This window comes from Ptiloglossa arizonensis, chromosome 12 (assembly GCF_051014685.1).
Source record: "Ptiloglossa arizonensis isolate GNS036 chromosome 12, iyPtiAriz1_principal, whole genome shotgun sequence".
NCBI lineage: Eukaryota > Metazoa > Arthropoda > Insecta > Hymenoptera > Colletidae > Ptiloglossa > Ptiloglossa arizonensis.
The window spans coordinates 12571091-12584450 of NC_135059.1; the positions used below are offsets into that span (position 1 = coordinate 12571091).

Genomic DNA, 13360 nt, shown 5'->3' on the forward strand with positions numbered 1-13360 from the left:
CTCTGGTATTACTAACGTTGCTACATTCATGACGGTGCATCCCCAGGGAGATTCTCAGGGAATGTGGCTAAACGCATCTTGGCTGGCAGCCAGTTTCGTTGCATCCCTCGCAGCTGTCGTCGCCACTTATAATCTGTTAGTTTTATTCGACGTGATAACTGGGTACGGTGTAATGTTGTTTTGAAACCACCAGTCGGGGCAAAACAGAACACTCCGACCAGAACAGAGGAACCTGTTTTCAAACAGCCAACCGTTAGTTTTCCTTTATTTTACGGAGCTTGGAGAAACAAAACGGGAACGTATTCCGTATCGACTTCTGACTAACAGTTTCTTAATCTGTAATTAATAAGGTGGAGCCTGATCAGTGATTCCGTTCTTGTCGGAAAATAAATTTAATAAGTCTCTTAACAATGAGACTTCAATGTAATAAGAAACTTAATAATGTTCTTGTCGAAAATTCAATTTAATATGTCTCTTAACAACGAGACTTCAATGTAATAAGAAACTTAATAATGTTCTTGTCGAAAATTCAATTCAATAAGTCTCTCAACAATGAGACTTCAATGCAATAAAAAATTTAATAATGTTCTCGTCGAAAATTCAATTTAATAAGTCTCTCAATTCGTGAGAGTAATTCGCAACGGCGGATTGTTTTTCTTAAGAATGAATACAAATATTTAAACAATTGTACTGGGATTTTAGAGACTCCACCGTATTGTGTATGTAACAAAGTAACTACCATTGTTAGTGTCTTTGGATGGTATTCTGACACCGACCAACTTGGATTTAATCCAGACACATTGTTTTGGCTTCGTGACAATCGTAAACCTCTCCTTAACACACTTTAAGGTCCCTGGAATCGGTGAGGTCATTACTAATGTAAATATTGGGTCGTCTCGTAAGTTCGTGCCTTTTATTTTTCCAGTACATAAAGTAATATTTTAATCTTACCTATGAAACTTATAAAAAAATGTAATTGTCGTTTCTTTGAACAATCTTTTTCCACTTTTTGGGCAACGACACGATCCCATTGGTATAAGATTTATTTGGTTTATCATCAAAATACTACGTGAAAAATAATAAAAAATATTCGAATAATTATCTAGGTAAAAATTCGTTCGAATATTTCGTAATACCGATAGTAGAGGCATCGTTGTTCCGTCGAGTTTCCGGTTACAGGTACTCGATGCATTGTCTCGATACTACGAGAAATATTAACAAGCACGCGTTATTAATATTAATGACAATTTCTTTCGGTGCATGGAAATTGAAACGCGTCGGTATTAATGAGTTTGCGTTTGATTAGTTTCATCGTTATCGTCGTATCATCGATGAATAATTGTACCTCGGGTTATTATTCATTCGAAATAATAATTATGAAAACTATTCCGATATCGTAGAGCAGTACGGTGTACTATCGTTTAAGAGAATCGTTAAAAAAGGTTTGCATCAGTCTGTTGTGTCACTCTAAACGTATTGCTTACCGTCACGTTCGTAACTCACTCGCGAGATACCCCGACAGATAGGATCAAGCAATGACTCACCGGTGACTTCTACCGGCAAATGAGAACATCATTCGGTAACCCAACGGAGGTCATGCAGTCCGGAAAGTGTCCAAATTTGAATTTTTGGCAAATGGATGCACCATTCGTGATCGAGACAAGTACCAAGCACGAAAAACTTTGCAAAGTTATTCTTACTGTTACTCTACTCGAGCTTCTGGTCACCGAGAGTCCTGAGACTTCCGTAACAGCAAGTAGAGTAGTACAAATCCATCCGACAGTGATCCAAAAGTTTGTTGCATCTAAATTAGAATCGTTTTCATCCCTCGGCTATCGAGATTGCGAAACGAAAATTATGCAGCCAGGGGTAAATAACTTACAGTGAATGAAAAAAGTATTTGCACATTATATTACGAGGAAATCTCCTAACCTACGAATCTGATTTTAACGAAAGATTTTACAGAAATTCCAAAGAGACAAAAATAACAACAATAATCAGAACACACGGTAATCTTCGTAGGAAAATTACTCGCTTTGATAATAGAAGCAACGATAACCGTTACAAATCTACGTAACAAATATCTACGTTGTATACAAGCTTAGGTATTAAAAAAAAAAAAGAGAGAAACGGATCGTAAACAACAACGAGATCAACGCCATCGAGATCTCCGGTGTTCGACCCGACTTGCACGATCCAAAAGGATGCGACATTTAACGTTTATCGGGCACCAATTTTTCACGAACTTGGCTGAAAACCGGTTCGAGCAGTTTTCTAGGAACAACTAACGGGAAACGAAGCGGACTCGTTGGAGATCTTTCGTTAAAAATTGCTACCGGTTTCGTCCTGATGTACATACAGTGGATCAAAAAAGTATTTGTACAATATGTTATGAAGAAATTCCCCTAACCTACAAATTAGGTTTCAACGAAGTCTGATTTCAATGAAAATTTGTACACATCTAAAGCACACTGGGCTGCATATGACATCGTTTTTTTTTATCTGAAAATATTCTCGAGAGGATAAAATTAAGACCCGGAAATTCAACGTTTCTTCATCGTTTCGATACAATTCTTTCGGGGGACTTTTTCACAGATAACGATAGAGCACTAAAAGCTGGACATTTTGTTTAAAGAAAATTTTTGTTGCATCTCTGTATATAAAGAAACTGAAAATCGTTGCAAGCTGAAATCAACCTTTACATTCTGTTGCAAAAAAGTCCCAAGAAAAGTTGCATTAAAAAAATAAAAAGGACATTAAAATCTTCGAGACTTGATTTCACATTCTTAAAGAAATTTCCTGTGCATAACAAAATTTCTCTATACGTGCACCAATGTTTCACGTCCAGAGTAGGGTCTGAACAGACCCGAGCGTCGCTGCCGTTCAAGTTCGACGAAACACTTTCCAAGTAGGAACAAAGAAATTCGTCGACAAATTTTTGTTCAAATGGTGCGAAATATCAGGACGCAAGTGTGGTTTCTGTTCACCGTGGTCTCGATTTTTCACGATCTTGAAACCGGTTCTACCAGCTTCTCGAGTACAGGAAGAAAAGAAGCATACCTGGCGGCAATTTTCCAACGAATTGCCCATGGTTAAAAGGGGTTACCCGTTTCGATCCCGACGTAGTACGAGTACGAAGCGAGAAGAGTCGCGGAGTCTTTCGAGTGTCGCTTTTGAATGAAGATGAAGAGTCTGACGTGGTTCTTGATGGCCTTCTGGTTGTCGGTGTCGGTGAACTGTTATCGGTTTCCAGCAATGGTGCCGATCATTGCGTCGAAATCATTGTCCGATAAGCACGTGGTATTGGGTATCACGAATCCCCCTGTTGCTAACAACGGTCATTCCGTGATCGCTGAATCACCTAAACCGATGTTTTCGAAAGATGGTGAGTAGCAAGTGTTGATTCATGAAATCCTATTTTCGAAAGATGGTGAGTAGCGAATGCTGCTTCACGAAATGCTAACTTGGGTCAATAACGATTCTTGTTGCAACGACGACCATAATAGATCCGAATGCGTATATCTTGGCTCGGCCGCTCCCTAGACCCGAGATCATAACGGCTCCTTTATTGAAGTGTCCTCCGATGCAAAAGCTGGATTTCAGTGGAAAATGTCGAAAGATCGAGCCACTGTAATTGTACGTCGATACGAGCGACTCTGAGCGACGAACAAGGTGGGTAGATAATTCGGGGTACGAATCGATATTGCCTCGTTACAAGTCATCGTTTGTGTTTCGTTATAAGTACTCTCTCTATCCCCTCCACTGGTTTTTTAGTTGCCACGACGAGTATGGTATTGCGAGTGAGCGAGAGGGCAAACTTCGTTCGAAACTTTGACTGCTTTGTCATCCTATTTTGGAAAAGAAGATAGCGACAATATTATTTTCATCGAGCAATACAACGACGAGTTGTTTCCTTTCCAAATTTTCACTTATGTTCTTTCGAACAAATATCCTTCAACAAGGAATAAGATACAATTTTTGGAACAAGATACGATTAAAGGTACTGGAAAATAATCTCGGTTTCGGTTTTTCTTTTACTTTTTAACATTTTAGTCCCCTTGTAAAGAGTATTTTTTGCGAGCGTACCTCGATCTCAACCTCGTGGCTTTATTAGACTAATTTGTGGTAGAGATAGTGTTTACGACCCGTTATTCGAAACGACGCTCAACAAGTACCTTGAACACCAACACCGCTATTGAAAATACGAACAAACTGGCGATGGATACAAAATTACCTTTTTTAATTAAATCTCCTCTGTCGGTCACATTTTGTCTTTATCGTCGTTAGAAACTGGTAACGATTTATCTTCCGCTTGTTCGCATGCTCACTCGTTCATTCACATATTCACTCAGACACTCACTCGCTTACTCACTTACTTATCCACTCATTTACTCAATCAAACGAAACATCTTTCGATTCGTTTAGTTTGTGGTTGCGGTGAATATGTCTACTGGGTGTTCTTTTTTCAAATTTTCTTGGTTCTGTACTGTACGAAGGACAACAACATATTGTTGTCAATTTTAATCGATTTCCTATCCGATATCTACTTACAACGAGTAAACAAATTTTTTTTGAATTTTATTCGCAAGTATCGCAAAAAAGAAGAAAACGATTTCTGGGTTAAGGACGTTTGAAAGTTAACAACGATCTTCTATTCTGTACTGTAAGAATGTTTTTAACATCGTAGCGCTTTAGTCGATATCGAAGATTGGTGCAACAACTAATGGTATGTCTTTAACTTTGAAGACGATTTTGAAGACAATCTGTTCGCTACAGGTATATGCGTTTCCTAGAACCCTGAAACTTTTTCTTCCAAAGAATATTACGTAACTTTTACTCACTGATTTTTATGAAACTTTACCTACGTGAAAAGTTTAATCAGTGTGTAACAAGCAATTTTTCTTGTTAACTCCTTTTCTTACATTATTTAACAGTAGCGGAGTTATTCGAGTGTGTAACTTGCGATGAATCGCATTCAATTATGTAAAACGTAATTGTGTGAATTGTATTCGCATACAATTGCGTGTAACACTTATCGTGTTACATTATTTCTTTCACGGTTATCGATACGAAACAAATTTTAGGACGAAATTTGTGTTTCTGTAAAGTAATTTTTTAGTTGACAGAAACGAAATTTATGTTTCTGAAAAAGAAATTTTCGGTTGACAGGGTTGGTGATCACGAATTCGTTATCATTGTTACGCTGCTTTCTACTTCAGAACGTATCTTCTCCGTTACAATAGAATTCTTTAACGATCTCTACGCAAAGTGATATATTCATCGACGATGGAAATAGCAATGACTACAAAGTGTTATAAAATTTCCACGAAAGGCTTCACACTTGGCTCTCACATTTAACTGCACCATTATCTAGCATCATCGCTCATTATCGAGCATCGACAGAGATTCAGTATAATCGAATACAACGACTCTTCCATCTATCCAACCTTAACAACATAGCGCAATCGTTATTTATCGTTCGCCAATAAATCTCACAATCTTTGTCGACAATCAGCAACCATGCGTAAACCGGTTGAGCTCGTCCTTGATAATAATCAGCGAAAAAGAGACGATACCGATGAAAGTACGATTGGTGAATTTGCCTGTTGCGGATGATTTGAAAAATAGTATTAAACTTTTAGATTTCAGATTTTTCACATTTTTCGAGTACTTGTATACTTGTTCTCGAACATTTACGATTATTCGTTTTCAAATTACATGCAGTAGTTTTGGAGGGTAAAAAGAAAGGTTTCATGGTGTTTTGAATTCTGAAAAAAAAAAAAAAACAAAAATTTTAAAAATCTAATTGTATTAATATTGCAAGTGATCGAGTAGCCTTTAAACTTCGGCGACTGGCCGAATCTGGGTCATTTCTGACCCACGCCAAGATCACACACAAACAGATTCCAAACTGTAATTTTTTCCTTTGCGTTTTATGAATAAATTTACTATACAGAAAAAATATAGGTTCATTGTAAAAAATTGATAAATTGTTATATAAAAATAGGTTTATTATAGAGAACAGAAAAACCGGCATATTTAGAAAATAAATATTTATTAATTTTACGCACAATTTCTATACAAAATGATCGTTATTCGAATGTTTGACCATTCTAAAGGTACGGAAAAACTCTTGAAATACTATACTTCGATCGCTTTGTTCAATGACTGAATAATGACTAATGTAAGGTTAATGAAACAACTAACGTCTGTCGAACAAGTGACTTCAACGCTGAATGGTCATAAATTACTTTCAGCCAACCTGGAGGCTCGAGTGACACAGATATGCCGTTAAAGGTTTTAGTTGTCGTTAAACTTGGGTCTCGAGTGACCCACGCTTGTCCGACGAAGGTTAAGAACTTTCTCACTTTTGAGCCTGTGTTCTAAGTGGATCACGCTCCTTGTCACCAAATGTTAAGAGATTTTTGCCAGATAGTCTTCCTGTGAATCGAGTATCGAATTGGACTTCAAAGAGACCATTCCGAAGAAACGACGATTGTTGCAGGAAAGCGTGCCACAAGCAAAGGGCGAGATAGATGTCAGTCAGAGATAGATGTCGATCGATCGTAACGCAATGTTAGATAGGTACGAATCCTTGATACATCAGCTGTGTAAAAAATGGAACGCGATCCTTTTGCACGATACAGATCGACCGTAACGAATCACCAAACCTGATAGCAAATCCCTACTTCTGATTCATGTATCGTATCGCTGAATGTATTATAAATAATTGACGGCGTATTCGATATTGATTCACAACGATTTTTCACGGCAAACGTTTCGTTCCAGGGTAAATTACTTAATCGATGTGCAGGTACACGTGGACATTATGTTTCAGAACTGACGAGAGATTCCATTTATTTTATCTTACTCTCTCCGAGATTACATTTATGGTACAAAGTGGTATCAGGATTATTCTTTGGTTCGAAATAAGACGAAGATATGGAATGAAATAATTGCCTTCGTTTTCGAGGAAAATGCATTTGAAAATCGATTTAGTACGAATGCGACTAATTGTTGACCAGCGTTAGGAATTTCACTGTAGGTGACTACCATGATTATTTTTCTACAGAATAAAGTGTCAGGCACTGTTTATCTTAAAATATAATACAATTAATCAATAATATTCAATACTTACTATTTTGTAGCATCTCCTTTACATTTAACGACCTCGATCGTCCTTCTTGATAAAGATTTATATAATTGTTCAACTAATCCTTTCTTGGTTCATATTCTTCTATTCATTCAGAATGCACTGTTTCAAATCATCGATGGTTTCGAATGATCTCACACCTTGGTATTCTGCCCTGGTAAGGTGTCACGTAAAAGAAAATGAGACCAGAATCGATAAATGTGCACACGATGCACAAAGAATTCAGAATTCAGTTATTTCTCTTACGTTTTATAGTTTGTAGGTGATACAACAACGCGAAGTAGTCTTGCCTCATATTCTACAAGCGTACGAGGTTGGTTAACCCAAAGCTCGCGAGTTCTTTATCGGTCGGAGTAGTTTGAAGATTTCAAAGTATTCCTTGGTGGCTTATTTGGTCACCGGTGATATTTGTCTTGCAAAACGAGAGCTAACACGTTTCAACGAGGGACGTTCTTGCCTTGTTCGAGCTTCGAAATGGTAAACTCTCCCACCAGAAATTGTCCTAATGGTCAACGACCTAGATAGTCAAGGATTACGTTGCAGAGCAGGTGTGTCTAGCAGTTGCTCCTTTAAAGAGCCTCCTTGATACGAATGAATGAACACGGAAAGTAAAGGACAATTTCAAAATGAAAATTCCAGCGCGTATCGTATATAAACTTCACCCGAGACCCGTTAAAGGTATTATTCGTGTTGCTAGTTTCACAATATTACCCAACATCGCGAGAACCAATGGAGCTCGGAAATAATCGTACACATCAACGCCGAGCGTCTATCTATCCGATCTTAAGCCGATTGCGTAACTGCTACTCATCGGTTGTTAATTACCAACAATACTCGTTGGTCAGCCGTCGATTTATACGAATGTATACAACCCTGTCCACCTTGTCCCCACAATGTAACCAGTTAGAGGACAACAGAAATGCGTACAGTATTCATTGAGGTATTCATCATCGTGAATGCATTTTCTGGTATTTAAGGAAGGATAGTTGATCGGTTGGAGATCAGTTCGACTCTTAAACGCGGAGAGGCGAGTTGCTCGTTGGGAAAGAAGTATAGTTCGTCGAGGATGAAAGGTCTTCTTCTGATAACTCTACTGTCGGTAGCTCTAGAACACGCTCATTCGCAACCGATAAGCAAGGATGCCAAATTTGATTTTCCATTTAAACTACCACCGCTACCACCACCACCACCACCACCACCATCTCCGTACATTCCACCATTACCACCTTGTGTACAATGCATGATACCTCCAACCAAACCACCTGCCGCACCTGCGATTATAAATCCGCCCGTGAGACCATGTCCTCCTGACCATAGAGAAGATCCTTCAGGAGTGTGTAGAGCTATCATGAACGTTTGAAACGATTCGTCAATTATCAGGTGGGTGGAAACCATTATCGTTTATTGTTTCGTGTAATTTTCAATCGGTGCCATAATTACTGACTAGGTCTTTACTCGAATTGCACGTTCGTTTGAAAGGTACTTACGATTCTACCGTACGGTTAGTTTCACCAGTGCAGAGATGTAGTTCGATTTCAGTATCGTTTTTTAATCGAGTGTGGTCGGTGTACATGTACAACAAGTGAAATTCCTTTTTGCGTTGTTCTAAGGAGGTATTCTGGCAATCTAAAGAAACATCGTCTTCTTGATTGTTCTCCCGAGAAACCATAAGACATTTCTGTACGGAGATTTCGACACACGTATTTATCCACGTTTATGTTAGATGTTGTACAATCTATTCTTTCTCCGTTCAAACATTGAAATCGTGAACCCTTCGAACACAAATTGTCCCAATGACCAACAATCGGGCGTTGAATGGTTCCGTGAAAGAGCAGAGGCTAGAAAACCTCTACAGGATTCGTTGTTACATCACATTCCACGTATCGAATTTCCGTTCAATAATTTTAATTGAACAATTACGTATCAAGCTTCCGTTCGACAATTTGAAACCTCTCATATTTCTCTCGCTAATTCAACTGTCGAGCCATCATTTCCTCTCACGATCAAGCTGGAGATCCTGCACGATCAGATACACCTTATCTTTACGTCCGAACTTAACCAATGACGCAACTGTTACTCATTGATTGCCAATTATGCACAGTTTTTCGTCAGTCGACGAATTTGTAAAATTATGCACGAACTGGTCAACCTTGTTGGTACAATGTGGTTTGCTAAAGATCAATCGGGTCAGGGTCAGTGTTTATGGAAAACCTGATCTTGAACTCATTTTCTGGTATTTAAGGAAAGCTAGCTATCGACTAGAAATCAGTTCGATTTTTAATCTGGGATACGTGAATCGGTTAGAAGAATAATATCGTTTCTTGTCAAAGATGAAGTGTTTCGTGTTGGTAACATTTCTGTTTGCAACAATAGGGTACGTTTCTTCGAATTCAACAACCAAGGTTACCGCGATCGAATCAAATCCTATACTACCAATAGAGATTTCAGTACGTGTGTTGCACGAACGTTTCATAACAGAATCTTCGATATCGTGTCCTGAAAACCAAACAATAGATATTTCAGGGAAGTGCGTATTTCGTTATTCGTGTTGCTAGTTATCAGGTGGGTAAACGATACCGTTAACGATAATTTCACTGTACGTATGGTTTTGACCTATACTTAAGGAGTGTACACTGATTTTTTTCATGAAAAAATATTTAAAATTGTCGATCGATCGATCGGGTAGATAAAGAAAAAAATGGCAGACCTTCTAAAATCTTTGATAAAAAAATGATTAGAATGTTTTTTTCACTGGTGAAAAGATAAATGCAAAACGTTGCGTTGCAGAAAAAGATTATATAATATCGAAGGAGATAAAAGTTAGATTTTAATTTTGAAAGAATTCGATACTACACATGTATCGGTTCCGTTACTTAACGTTACTTAATAGCCACTTACAGATAGCAATCGACACTACTTATAATCGTTATCTGAACTGCACTAGAGTTATCGGTCAGAGGAACATCTGTTCCGCTAGTTTGTCACGCGATGTTAAGTAGATTACTTCAACATGGAAAACGAAAGCAATCGTGGTATCTTTGTGATAATTGACCTTGTTTGTACATGTACGCATTTCTTTTGATTCCAGGAAACAAGAAAATCACCAAATCTCAAGGAGCCTAAGTAAACGATAAAGAAACAATTTGAAGGAATTGATGAATCGAAATAAGATTAAAATTCGATTGGAAACAATTTCGAGTGACTTTACGACGGGTGTCGGAAGTATTTGTTTAAATAAATAAGAGACCATCGGTTTGTCACAATTTGTGAAATCTTTGACTTTCTAACAGACCTAGGAAAACTTTGTCCGAAATGAAAATGGTTTATAAGTGTTTCAAATAACATTCCACTCTTTCGTTGCCTGCAATGTTATTTGGAAATACATAATTGAATTATCGATTTAATCGAAATAATCGGTATTCGCAGTATGTAACCAAGTAGCAGGTATTTCGAATAAGCTTTGAAATAACAATGTTGTCGTTTACATAACTAATGAATATTCATTTGATTGTTTCAAAATTTATTTGTCATTTACAAACAGAGAATTAATAAATTTTTAACGCATATAAAACTTTTGGTTTATTTTCAGGCATAAAATAAGTATAATAATAAATTTTCTATAAAAAGACGTTGGATGGGCAGTACATTTGTGATTAATATACATAAATCCATATAGCATCGTACTTATTCATTTTATATGGTTTTACATAATAATAAATAGTTTATGTCAAATTTTTCGTTTGCCCGCCATTGCAGTGTTCAATTTTAAACGATTTTTTTTGCATCGAACCCAAGATCTATTTACATTTTGCACGCGCTTAGTGTCATCTGGTGTCTTAATCGTGGAATAAAGTTTGAGATCATCAGCGTAGGAAATTACTATGCAAGAAAGTTTCAGAATTATCATTAATGAAGGTATTAAAATGAGGATCAACATGCGAGCCTTGAAGTAACCTGGATGAAATATTAACATGCTTAAAGAAGAATATTTCTAGCTTGAATAATTGTAGCTTATTTTAAAAGAAACTAAACATTCGGAACAGTAAATACGAAGTTGTAAATAGTAAATACGTATGATAAACGAGAGACATGTAAAATACCAACAAAATATATGTATATACAAAATTTTTGTCTCTTTAGGCAGTTATGTTATATACGTTTCTTATTCCCAAGAGCATTTCATTATTTCATTGTGTGTTTTTTTTTCTGGAATGAAAACACACTCGAGAAAAATTATAGAACGTTAATTAACAATTTACGTTAGTGATAGGTCTCCAGATACCAGCCTTGTCTTGTTGATATTCAATGCCATCTACCACGTATGGTCGTGGAGGTGCAGTGAAGATGCATCTTCGTACTCTTTTTTTTTCCTCCTTATCTACACGGGGTATAACATTGTTTAACTCTTTGTTCGTCACCTCGTTGCAATTCTTCGCTTCCATTTTCGTTATTGTATTTATAGTAGCAAATCGTTGGGTTCGATCGTGGTGTATTTTCACTGGTTGGTTGACTTTCTTGTCGTCTGTTACTTCTTTCCACTGTTTGCTATGTTTCGAGTAAATACTTCGATCAACCCTTCAGTCCATTTCCCTTTTCCTTCGTTTAATACTGAAACCAGTCTCTTTTTCGCTCTGAAAAATAGAAATCGAATAGTTTTGATTTTACTAATTCGTTTCACGGAGTTTCTTTTCAACTTTTTTCATTCACTTCACAATTTAAGAAGTCTTTGGATCGAAATAATATGTTTTTAACATTCCAGCATTCAAACATTTCAATGTTCCAACATTTGAATATTTAAACCGTCTAATATTTCGGCATTCCAGCATTTGAATATTCAAACAGTCAAATAGTCGAACAGTCAAACAATTATGTAGTTTAATATTTCATTATTCAAACTTGCATTCATAATGCATTTTGTTTATAATCGAGTGCAATTATGCACCGAGTAAAACCGGTGGAACTGGAAATCGTAATTTTAATTTGCCACATATCTATTGCGCTCGAATCGTTGAGATAAAAATGAAGATATAAATTTTTAATAAACGAATAAATTTTCCGGTCTTCTTGAACGTTTGCAGACGTGTGATAAGTGTTCTTGAATTTAATGTAAGTGCAATTAGTTGGTATTATTGTTTGAAAATATTTGAACATGTTCCTACATAATCGTTTTTAATAATAACAAACAATCGTAACATTACTTTCCTGATCCTGATTTACAATTCTCTGGTTCAGTTGTTTTACTCAGCACCGAAAAATTTTGAATTATTTTAATTTTATAGAAAGTAATAGAAAATTCTAAATGAACTATAATAAATTTAATTAACCGTGACGACGATAGTAGTCAGTGCTTCGATAACATTCTTTCTCGGCTCAGTAATCTTATTCCAATATTTGAGATGCAACGACACTAATTATTTTTTAATGGAAGCTACTTAGCGATCTGCTGCTATTGAGTTTCTTTATCAGAAAATCCAACGATACTTTAATCGATCTTTTATTGCACATCATAAACAAAGTAGTATTCCTTTAAAAATAAATTGTTTAAGAATCCAATTCATTTTATTATTTGCAAAGTAAATGCTTTCCTGTAATAACAAGGTATAAACCTTTCCAATCGGCATTACCAATATTTAGTAAATGACACACATTTTAATATTTTATGAACTTTTTCCAATATTAGCTTTATAATAATATTTCCCTAAAGAATATTTCAGTTATTCATATTATTATAATAGTAATATCAATCATCTACTGTAAAAACATATTACAAGTATATATTATACTGTGCACAATAAGAAATATATTACGAGTATTATTGTATTACTACATACAAAGCAATACGTATTTCTTACTATAAAATAAAGACGACAATATCTATATAAACATTCACGAATAAAAATAATATCCAACATCTGTATACATACAGTAAGGAATTAAAATTACGTATGTATCTAGTAATGAAAAATAAAAATTCCTCACCTTCTTTCACTTTGCAAAAAAGAAAATTAGTCCGTTCAATTAGTAATTGGCATATTTCACTGAAATGTTATCTAAACACTCCTGATTATACTTACAATACTTTAGCGGTCGGGTACTACAATTTTCAACGTGTTTACGCGAACAAATTTTGCTGTCAATGAGTGTCTCCTATTGCTGGAAATACTGGACTGTCGTCGGGTCAATCGTTATCGAACTTTGTCAGCTTAT

General features: G+C 36.2%; 3 protein-coding genes and 1 long non-coding RNA gene across 5 annotated transcripts in view; 3 read left to right on the forward strand and 1 right to left on the reverse strand.

Moving 5' to 3' along the window:
* The window catches only part of LOC143153538 (metabotropic glycine receptor), a 203546-nt gene that overhangs the window by 54578 nt on the left and 135608 nt on the right, over nucleotides 1-13360 (forward strand). The gene's annotated exons all lie outside the window — the stretch shown is intronic.
* On the forward strand, nucleotides 3148-3994 carry LOC143153292 (uncharacterized). The gene is made up of 3 exons (XM_076324316.1): nucleotides 3148-3385; nucleotides 3507-3672; nucleotides 3775-3994. Exons 1-2 carry the CDS (start codon nucleotides 3178-3180, stop codon nucleotides 3632-3634), a joined length of 336 nt encoding a protein of 111 aa, XP_076180431.1. The 5' UTR covers nucleotides 3148-3177; the 3' UTR covers nucleotides 3635-3672; nucleotides 3775-3994.
* LOC143153406 (uncharacterized) lies at nucleotides 7659-10781 on the forward strand. Its single transcript, XM_076324527.1, has 4 exons — nucleotides 7659-7701; nucleotides 7851-8081; nucleotides 8131-8533; nucleotides 10242-10781. Exons 1-3 carry the CDS (start codon nucleotides 7659-7661, stop codon nucleotides 8511-8513), a joined length of 657 nt encoding a protein of 218 aa, XP_076180642.1. The 3' UTR covers nucleotides 8514-8533; nucleotides 10242-10781.
* LOC143153293 (uncharacterized) lies at nucleotides 10713-13293 on the reverse strand. Of its 2 annotated transcripts, none has more exons than XR_012993753.1 (2): nucleotides 13228-13293; nucleotides 10713-11784 (listed from the first exon to the last, which is right to left on the reverse strand). It is a non-coding gene; the product is annotated as an uncharacterized LOC143153293 (long non-coding RNA). Both variants share the same exon structure in this region.

Excerpts from the sequence above, each read along its gene's own strand:
- LOC143153292 (XM_076324316.1), top strand. The coding sequence starts at position 3,178 with ATGAAGATGAAGAGTCTGACGTGGTTCTTGATGGCCTTCTGGTTGTCG. Across the intron at positions 3,386-3,506 it reads ACCGATGTTTTCGAAAGATG|ATCCGAATGCGTATATCTTG; the intron begins GTGAGTAGCAAG and ends CGACCATAATAG.
- LOC143153406 (XM_076324527.1), top strand. The coding sequence starts at position 7,659 with ATGGTCAACGACCTAGATAGTCAAGGATTACGTTGCAGAGCAG. Across the intron at positions 7,702-7,850 it reads AGGATTACGTTGCAGAGCAG|TTTCACAATATTACCCAACA; the intron begins GTGTGTCTAGCA and ends TCGTGTTGCTAG. Across the intron at positions 8,082-8,130 it reads GGACAACAGAAATGCGTACA|GAAGGATAGTTGATCGGTTG; the intron begins GTATTCATTGAG and ends CTGGTATTTAAG.